Raw genomic sequence first — 10816 nt, 5'->3', positions numbered from 1 at the left:
TTTATTATTGCTTGGCCCTAATCCTCTTCCGTAATCCGCAGAGAAACGATCGGTCATTTTTGAAAAAAATACATGTATAATGTATAATACATGTATATAAAAATACTGTATATACTTTATAAACACAAAATATCACCTTGAACATACTTACGCGGTATGTTCCACGCCTTTCCTATTCTACTTACAGAACGAACGTGGGTGCCAGTTTCGTTTTTTTCCCATAAGTAGAATAGGGAAGATGTAGGACATACAGCGTAAGCTTTTTAAAGAATACGGAAAGCGTGTGTACGGTGATTATTTTATGTTTATATCAGGAAAATTTTATTTGAAAGTGGACTAGTCCTTTAACTCTTACAATATGTTTGCCTGTCCCAAACAGAGACGATTTTTTTTTCTTATATGCGCAGGCGCGTTGTGTTTCTTTACAAGGTGACATCGCCAACTACTTGTCTTGAATGTGTAATACAGTGTTTTTAGTCCCATGTGAATGGGGATTTTTTGATATCGTCATCTGTACAAAGAAAAAAACATTTCCGTTTTTAGTATATTGTTGTCACCATTGTTGAGATTTACATTCATACAAAGGCAAATGGTTGGAAAGAAGTTTCAGCAGCCCCGCAGTGATCAACCTGAAGCCTTCACCTGCACACTCACTGAAGCTCAGCAAGGTTGAGCCCAGTCTCTATCTGAATGAAACACCTCCTGGGAGACTGAGTAGCTGCAGGAAGAGGTGTTAGAGAGGCCAGTGGGTCTGATCAACCTGTAGCCTGAGTGGGTCCTAATGCCCCAGTACAGTCGCAAAAAGCTGTACTGTATAAAGGGTGTCACCCTGGTGTAAAATAGCCCATACAGCACACTGCCCAACGCCCCAGTATAGTAGCCATAAACTGTACTGAATAAAGGGTTAAAATAAACCCCAGAAAATAAGGGGTGTAACCCTGGGGCAAAAATAATCCCTACATTACATCACATATCATGCAGGTAGTTAGTTTCACATCACAAAAGATATAGTAACTTACATGGAAGCACTCTATTTTTTCATTACTATTTTTGATGTTTTTGAAAGAAGCCTCATATGCTCAATTTTCATCAGCCATTACTCCAGTCTTAAGTGTCATATGAACCTTCAGCAATCATTCTAATATGCTGATTTATTACCAGTGTTGGAAACAGTTAGGGTTAGAATAAGTCCTGCCTTCTACATAAGAGCCAATCGCCGATTGGTAAAGTCATCGCGTCACTGCAGCGTCCGTTAGAAGCTCCAGTTCCTATAGAAACAGTCAGACGCTCGCCTCCGAAATGAGGACCAAAGAATTTATTTAAACATTTAATAGTCCCATTCATTTCAAGGCAATATGTTTAACTTATGTTATACAATCATTATACACCACCATAAAATACTCATTATATTCATATACATAGATTAGTCTATGTGGAAATAGATTTTTTTCTTCACCGTTATTTCTAAGCCTTAACTGCCGCAAAATAAAGTGTATCACAGATCACATCAGGTCATCTGTAATGTATCTGCTTGTTTTACACTCTTTGACCACCAGGTGGTATTGTGAGCAAATGAAGCCTCGAGAAATTAACCCTTTTGTGAACCACTTGGCTGAAAAGGTTCAATGCTTTATGAGGCTTCATCTCACCATCACTATCATTGAGATCTCACAAAGGAATTAAACCGACCATCATTGAAATCTTGTAATGAAACAAAGCTGACAGTTATTGAACTCTCATAACAAACTAAAACCGATTGAGATCAAACAAAACTGATCATCACTGAAATGTTATAAAAGAACAAAACCAAACAGAAAATTTAAAGAAAAATAAACAAAAGTTATTCAGAGATGCCATAAAGACATCAAGAATCAGCACATGAATCTCAACAATGGTGACAATCAAAGGTGTCATACTGCAATGCTTGCTGGGAAAATCTCTCAAAGGAGCAAAACAGACCATCATTGAAATCTCATGATGAACAAAACCGTTGAAATCTTGAAATGAAACAAAGCTGACAGTCATTGAAATCGCATAGCAAAATTAAACCAATTGAAATCTCACAGTCGAACAAAACTGACCATCACTGAAACGTTATAAAATAACAAATCTGTCAAAATATTTAAAGAAAAAGTTTGTAATGTATGTATATTAATGGCACAACACAATTATCATATTCAGTAATTCATGCTGTTTTACAATAATTATAAAATCATCATCTGATCTCATTTCATTTGATAAACACAGTCATAACAGCCAGAGAAAACAAACATACAGTACTATAAGAGTCAAGAGCCCAACTTATGGAAACACTAATCACCATTATGGTGACCGAGTATTATGAATCTTTTGTGTCGAATCAGTAATTCGGATCACGTGTCAAACTGCCAAACTGCTGAAATTACGTGACTGTGGCATTCCGAACACCTGATTCGACACAAAAGATTCATAATGCTCCGAAGCTTCATGAAGCAGTGTTTTGAAATCAGCCATCACTAAATAAGTCATTATTTAGTATTCTTGTCACTTTATAATATTAATATTGAACCACTGTACTCACATGAACAGATTTAAATATGGTTTTAGTACATTAATGGATCTTGAGAGAGGAAATATCATTGCTGGCTATGCAGGCCTCAGTGAGCCATCGGATTTCAACAAAAATATCTTAATTTGTGTTCTGAAGATTAACGAAGATCTTACGGGTGTGGAACGGCATGAGGATGAGTAATAAATGACAGAATTTTCATTTTTGGGTTGAAAAAAAAACAAAAAAAACAAACCCCCTGGCATTTTTTTTTTTTTTTTTAAATAAAATAGCCTATATGTCTTACCATTATGTGTAGCTGTGCCCTGTGTTGCAGAAACACTTTAACCACACAAGTTAAATGAAAACTTTTAAAATGCAGTCTAGTCAGACAGCACTTTATAATATTATAACATTGCATCACCATCGAATTATCATCATTATCATCTCACGGGTCCCGGGCGCGTGTAACATCAAACGCAATACTTCAGACACACACACGTGCTTTAACCGAGAGGGGTTTCTGCGCGCTCACACACGCGCACTCCACCGACAATCCCGCCTCACGCGCCACTTTTCTCTCAGCCTTTATATATAACGCGCTAAAGTAAACAAACACAAGCGGAGCAGTCGGTTATTTTCGTGAATTGCCTCGTAAAATAACAAGTCAAAGGTGTCCGCTCCTCCCAAACTTTGTACACGGGTGCAGCTTTCCTGCTCGCGCAATTACTTAAACTACTATGGCGAAATCTTAGCTTTTGAATATAAATTAGGCCGTGCTGACGTTCTATTTAATATTAACGAGCTGTTAGAACGCTGTGGGCGAGGCGAAGCCTTTGTCTCATCAATATTAAATAGAATTCGATGACGTGGTTGGTATACTTCAAACGGCGACGGTTTAACTCATGAATATTAATTGCGAAATCTCCGCCATAGTAGGAATAACAATTTCGCTTCCCGGTCGCGCACGGAGCGCCGCCGCCGCCGTGATTGCAGCGAAACGGGGGAAGAACGAGACGAGTTGACCACACTCACTCTTTCTGACATCAAAGTTACACCATTTTTTCGTTTGAGTCATGTGAGGGAGCTTGTAATGTCAACAGAGCAGGATAAAGATTCATTCTCTCTAAAACGAAACCGAGGTAACGTGGATTTTTCCGTGTTTTTAGAGGCTTGATTCGGTGTCTGTCGTAATTACCGGAGCGACAGCAGCGGTCTGGCGGCCTTCAGGCCTTTGGTGAAGAACCGAAAAGTAGACAGCGACATATTCAGATATGCATTTGAAAAGGAAAGCACGTCAGGCCTCAAAGTGAATGCTGTCAGATGAACACTACTTTATAGGGAGTTTTTGGGAAGTTTGGAGTCGATCAGCATTAGAGAGGAAATCATATCAACGTTTATTTATTAAATGCACATCAATAGAGCATGCAACAGTAAAACTGGCAATTACATGTTTATTATGTAGCATTAAAAAGCAAAAATCACCATTTAAAAGTTATAAGAAGGTAGTGAAAAGGGTTGATGTCATCACAGTTTATTATAGCTTATTTTCTGAAAATGTCTCCCAATTAGTTTTAATAATCTAATGAAACTTGCTCAACAACACTACAGTACTTATATATTATTGTTGTAATCTTCTAATGCAATGGTGTAAGACAGATTATAAAATTTTCCAGCATGCATCACTTCAAGACCCCATGAAGTTTTGTGACTTATACGTTTATATTTGAGCATTTTCATCTTTGTACTAGTGTAAGTCGACAAAATAAACAATACGCACATTTAAAATGTACAGTCTTCTGAGGAAAAACATCCCAATTATTAATGATATCATATCTATAATGAGAGTGTTCCTCCCACAAGTAGCAAAGCGTTGTTCATGGCAGTGATGTTATCTAAAAACAGAAACTTGTGTTTCAATAATAATTGCTTCAAACTGTCCGTCAAGCCATTATATTGGGTCGTTAAAATGAAGATCTTATGTTATATATACATTTCAGTGCTATAGACATATGTTTTGGATTGACCATAAATATTTGATTTGATTATAATTCGCTTTTTGATTTCACAGGAGGTGAAGGTAGTCTGGATATTTTAGGAGGTCCTGGGCTGCTACTGGGAAGCCCTGATAAAAAGAGACGCAGGTCGAGCACACAGGTACTCCTGAAATGTTTCCCTTTTATTTTCTCCTTTGACATTTCTAAAAATTCCAACGTCGACGTGAATCACAACATTACCACATTTAAGTGCAAATTGAATCATTTGAATAAGAAACAACTGTACAATATTTACCATTTATTAAATATTACATTTATTAATTTAGCAGATACTTATCCAAAGTGACTTACAGTTGAGGAATATATACACCAATCAGGCATAACATTACCTTCCAAATATTGTGTTGGTCCCCCTTTTGGTCCCAGTAAGTCTTGGCCGTCCATGACCCTGTCGCCGGTTCACCACTGTTCCTTCCTTGGACCGCTTTTGATAGATACTGACCACTGCAGACCGGGAACAAGAGCTGCAGTTTTGGAGATGCTCTGACACAGTCGTCTAGCCATCACAATTTGGCCCTTGTCAAACTCTTGCCCATTTTTCCTGCTTCTAACACATCAACTTTGAGGACAAAATGTTCACTTGCTGCCTAATATATCCACCCACTAACAGGTGTCGTGATGAAGAGATAATCAGTGTTATTCACTTCACCTGTCAGTGCTCATAATGTTATGCCTGATCAGTGTATACATCTTAAAGAGGCAATGAGTATGAGAAGTGCTAGTAATACAATGTTGCAGACATCATTCAGAAGAGTGCAAGCTAGAACAGTGAGTTATTATGGAATACTGTTCAAAATGACTGGATGATGCTGAACATTTTTACTCTATTTTTGATCAAATAAATGCAGCCTTGGTGAGCAGAAGAGACTTCTTTCAAAAACATAAAAAAATCATACTGACCCCAAACTTATCAACGGAAGAGTTGCCTTTCGTGAGCGTTCATTCTCACACCACTGTCTCAATGTGTTTAGGAAGTGAGGCAAGGTCTAGAAGAAGTCACTAAATATGGAGAAAATTCTGCTCATATTCATATTCCATAGATGCAAACTCCTCACCTTTTAGTGACAACTCACCATTTTGAGATCAAAATAAGTCACTTATGGGATTTGCATAGATCCAAAGAGAAAGTGTTTTTATGGGGGTGAGGGGTCTTACAAGGGTACTTGGTTGTTTCAATGAGTACTGTACATTGTTTCCTATATTCTTACTTTAAGAAGTAAGAATATAGGAAGCATGCCCTCGCCCCAAGCAGTGTTTTCACCTTTTTTCCCTCTTACCTGTTTGCATCCCTGATAATCATATTCAGAATTGTAAATAAATGTTTCTTTCTCGACAGGCACCGTCCTTCTCTCCTCTGTCTGAATATGCTCCTCCATCAAACCCCAGCTCAGATCACCTTATAGCTTCCAACCCTTTTGATGACAATTTCAGCTCCCCATCCCTGAAGCCGCTGCCTCCTGCTAACCCTTATTTTGGCCACTCACTTTACCCAGGGTTTAGTGGCTATGGGCCTCCCAGGATGGCCCCACAAACGCCCAACAGGATGCCTTCTCCGTACGGGCCTCCCTTTCAGATGCGAAACCAGCCCATGGTTTTCAACCGGGCACCGGGATTTAACTACGGTCATGCCGAGAACCCGCATTACGGGCAGCAGTTTGGTGGCGGAAACAACAACAGCATGCACTTCAGATCAGAGCATGTCAATCACATGCCACTTCAAAACCTCAACCAAAGCGGTAGTCCTGAATGTGGTTTCGGTCCAGAGGGGAATCCAGCTCGGGATATGAGCCCTCAGCAACACAACAAGTCCAGCACGCCAGCGCCCAAACAGGACCCGAGTGAAGTCCTGAGCAAAAACGCCACGCAGAACCCCTCGCCACGGAAGCAAAATCAAAACTGTGAAGAGAACACACCTCAGGACAACACGGCAGAGCTGAAGATGAAGGGACCGGACGGCGGAGCGGAAAAACTCAACGGCGTCCTTCACTCCAATAACGAACCCTCGAAGAAGTCGTCAGATGGTGCGGCGGATAGAGCTCGCAGAGGCAGAGCTTTGACCAATAATAAAGTCCTGAACAGGAGGAGCACGTCCTCTTCGTCCGAGCCCGTCTACCCGTGCGGGATATGCCTGAGCGAGGTGAACGATGACCAAGAGGCCATTCTGTGCGAGGCCTCGTGTCAGAAATGGTTCCACAGAGTTTGCACAGGGATGACCGAGACGGCGTACAATCTACTTACGGCGGAGATGTCTGCGGTTTGGGGCTGCGACGCCTGCATGGAGGACAAAGGAGCACAGCTGCTCAAAACCCGAGAAGAATCAGGGGCGCCTTCTGTTACTGGTGAAGGACAGTCGTGAGTGAGACTGACGGCAAGGAGTCGCTGATGTTGAAGTCCAAATGAATTGTTTCTCTTCTGTTCCAAAGTTCTTTTGGCTTCTTTTGATTCTACTCAAAAATATTTCACCCAAAATGAAAGTTCTGTTAGAGTTTACTCACCTTCCTATTGTATAAAATAGTTTTTTAAATATATACTACTGTACAAATTTTTGATCAAAAATACAGTAAAAACAGTGAAATATTATTACATTTTAAAATAACTGTTTTCTATTGTAATATATTTTAAAATATAATTTGTTCCTGTTATCAAATTTTCAGCATCATTACTCCAGTCTTCAGTGTCACATGATTCTTCAGAAATCATTCTGATATGATGATTTGCAGCTCAAGAAACATTTCTGATTATTATCAGCTCAAAAGAACAACATTTATTTGAAACAGAATTCTTTTTAAAGGGGACATATCATGAAAATCAGAATTTTTTCGTGTTTAAGTGCTATAATCGGGTCCCCGGTGCATCTACCAACACAGAAAACGTGAAAAAGGACAACCCAGTAACTTTGTTTTGGCAAGCCTTTCTCTGTAAGCATGTGAAAAAATGAGCTGCTCAGATTTTACTCCCCTTATTTATAATATTACCGCCCCTTAATCTGCATGTTTCCACCCACGGTGCCGCCATTTTGTTTTCGCAAGCAAAAACTGTGTACCAGTTCTAACGCCATGGTAAAAGTTTGAGCAAAGCATGCTAACTGTTCTGTCATTGGCTGCACAGACGAGCACTGAACACTATTTAGAGTCTCGTTAGCTTGGATAGCCTGCAAGTTGACTCTGGCAAACTTGATTGTTAAAAAAGGAGCGTTTCTGTCCGAGCGATATATTGGAAAAAATATTGGACCATTAACAGCATTTGATAGCAATCATAAACGTTAGCCGGGTGTGTATGGCTCTGTTTGGCAAACAGGTACACTATGTATAATGGGCGTCCATATGGGTTTTGCACAAAAGATGAACATGACGGCACATGCTAGTGGATGAGTTGAATCAACTCCACAGCAACTACATCAATTTATCCACTAACCATTCAGAAACATCTAAAAGTTGTAACTTCTTCCTGAGTATCTCCAAAAGTGTCGACTCCGGTTTGAACAATGTAAGGCTGAACACCGTTACTGACAATCCTCATTTTGGCTGCGTGAGATTCTCCAGCTTTGTTGTTGTTGAGCTGTTAAAGCTCCGCCCTCTTCTGGAAAGGGGGCGGGAGCAGCAGCTCATTTGCATCTAAAGGGACACGCACAGAAACGGTTAGTTTTTGCTCGACCCAAATAGGGGCAAATTTGACAAGCTATAATAAATGATCTGTGGGGGATTTTGAGCTGAAACTTCACAGACACATTCTGGGGACACCAGAAACTTATTTTTACATCTTGTGAAAAGGTCCCTTTTAAACATTATAAGTGAACTTTAGAACAGTAGTGTAATAGTTTTTGGGTGAATTATTCCTTGTGTAGATGTCTAATATTTCTAATGCCTTTAAATCCAGAGTTCTGGCTGTGCTTACAAAAGAACCCTTCATTTCTTTATTTTCTGACAGTGATCGTTTGTGGTAAGATGTCTTCCTTTGGCTCACCTTGATTAATGTATGAACCAACTGTGTCATTGAATATCTGATTTTATTAATGGTGAGTCTTAACAGTTAGTATTCAGGTTTCAGAGTAACTCAAAATCACAAGCAGCATTATATTTATCCAGAAAGATGTTCTACTGTCAAATCGAAACTCTAGCAATACATGATTCTCTGAAACTTGATATAAACTGAGAGCGTTTTGTAGATGCTCAACATGATTGGGCCTTTCCCATTGAATGTAGCTGTAGAATATTTACTGTAGCATATTTTCTGATGAGTGTACATGTTTCACTGTAGCGGCATGTAGTTTAGTCTTAGTGAGAAATATTCCTGGTTGTGATGGATTGCATTTTGCTTTCTTATTACTCTTTTTCAAACAGCTTGGCTCTTTGATTGTTTTATGATCAAATGAAGTTAAAATCTTGAATTAACAGAGCCAGAGAACAAGTTGACATTGAAACTTTGGATGTACTTGATACTTTTGTAAGTTTTGTTATTTGATGCTTTCTTTACTGGGTTGATTGACATTTTTATTTTGGCCAAGACCGAGGAGGTTTGTTACTTGAAGGCCTTATTTCCGGGCATGATGCATGAAATAGCACAAATATATATATATATATATATATATTTATAAAGACAAAAATACTTTTAGCTTGTTATTTCCAAAAAATATCTTAATTTAATGACACAACGTTCATGGTAGAATCTCACGAAACCTGAAAAGAACATGTGCAGGTCATAATTCATAATTCCCAAAAGAAATAGATAAATAAATGATATTTTGCTTAAAGAAAATCAAGATTGTAATGCTTAAAAAAGATCCTATATGCTGTATGATGAGAATTTCCATTGAGAATAATGAGAATTACAAGAAACTCTAGAAAGTAAAATTTCTTTCTGGACAGTTGTAACGTTACATGTTCCGTTGTTTTTCGCGCTGGGAAACATTGTGAATGTAAACTTCATATCTTGCTCACGTTTTGCATCTGACTTCAATTGTTAAGCAAGATAATGTAAACAAAGCATAGTGTATTTCCTTACCTTCTTTATTAAAAAAGCACTTGAACGTGTTATCGGGGTGAATTCATGACAATGTTTATGTGTAGTGAATTGTGCAGTAATAATGTCTAAAAAGACAAAATAACGTAGAAATAATTTTTGTATAATTGGCCAGATTTGACTGTTGACCCCTGGTGCCTTAAATGTGTTTCCGTTTTTTAAATAAGATATTTAGATCTTGAGCTGATGGCATTGTGCAGTGAATCATTCACCCACTTATCAATATGGGGTGAGAATATTTGTTCAACTAATTTTATAACGGGACACTGAATGTACGGAGCCAATAATGAACAATATGAAGTGAATGCATTTGTGGCATCCTCAAAACCAAGATGGTACAGCACATACATTATTGAATGTAAATCAAAGTTTTAATGTGTGTTATGATAACTCATGTTTCTCTGTGAAAACTTGTTTAATAGAGAAATCTTGGAAAAGCCATTATTCAAATGTATTATTCGAACTGCATTTAATAAAACTGATTTTAAAGTCATTTTCCCCAATGCAATGCCAATTAATTTTAATGAAGAGTTGCCTAGATCTTATCCCTGTGTTTTATTTGTAACATGATAATGTTAATATGTCTCACAATAATAAATTATTATGCACAGAGTTGGACCCAACATACATTAATTCAGACAAAAATGGATAATTGTAATACAAGATATAAGTGGCAATATTAAGCAGATCACATTATATAACCGTACTGAACTTCTAATAAATAATCTATTTCATTTTATGTAAGATTAATTATGATAACGTGAAGGAGCCAAGTCTTATACTTTGGCTACTGAGAGGTTTGACCCCGGAGAAGTTGGTTTGACTCACTTTTGGTTGACGACGTGTTACCTTCTTGATAAATAACGCTGAGACCATTCTTCTTCTTGCATATAAGTTTAGCTTTATTTTCCTTTGTTATCATCGTGCAAAAGGTTCCATTGAAGCATAATGATGCCTAACACCACATCAAGCGTGGTTAAGCGGTCAAAAACCTGTTTGCCCTTCCGGGTCAAACACACCTGCTTACTCACACAATGCAGGCTGCTTATATACACGTACACACATATACAATTCCTAATAATCACAGCGCCACTCAGTGGTCATAATGAGAATAACACATTTGGCTCCTACATAACGTTTAATTTGAGGGGAAAAACTAAAGGAGAGGGGAGCCATACGCCACATTCGACCACTCCAGAGCCGAGACACGTAG

General features: G+C 38.4%; 1 protein-coding gene across 1 annotated transcript; it reads left to right on the top strand.

Annotated features, from left to right (window-relative positions):
- Positions 1 to 3172: 3172 nt before the first annotated feature.
- pygo1 (pygopus family PHD finger 1) lies at positions 3173 to 10176 on the top strand. Its single transcript, XM_067389450.1, has 3 exons — positions 3173 to 3669; positions 4599 to 4684; positions 5921 to 10176. Exons 1-3 carry the CDS (start codon positions 3621 to 3623, stop codon positions 6938 to 6940), a joined length of 1155 nt encoding a protein of 384 aa, XP_067245551.1. The 5' UTR covers positions 3173 to 3620; the 3' UTR covers positions 6941 to 10176.
- The last annotated feature ends 640 nt before the right edge of the window (positions 10177 to 10816 follow it).

Source organism: Chanodichthys erythropterus, chromosome 7, assembly GCF_024489055.1.
Source record: "Chanodichthys erythropterus isolate Z2021 chromosome 7, ASM2448905v1, whole genome shotgun sequence".
Classification (NCBI taxonomy): Eukaryota; Metazoa; Chordata; class Actinopteri; order Cypriniformes; family Xenocyprididae; genus Chanodichthys; species Chanodichthys erythropterus.
The sequence above is the reverse complement of the archived record's forward strand: the minus strand, read 5'-3'. Positions and strand labels throughout refer to the sequence as shown.

Coding starts and splice junctions, on each gene's coding strand:
- pygo1 (XM_067389450.1), top strand. CDS start 3,621: ATGTCAACAGAGCAGGATAAAGATTCATTCTCTCTAAAACGAAACCGA. Junction 3,670..4,598: donor CTCTCTAAAACGAAACCGAG/GTAACGTGGATT, acceptor TTGATTTCACAG/GAGGTGAAGGTAGTCTGGAT. Junction 4,685..5,920: donor GACGCAGGTCGAGCACACAG/GTACTCCTGAAA, acceptor CTTTCTCGACAG/GCACCGTCCTTCTCTCCTCT.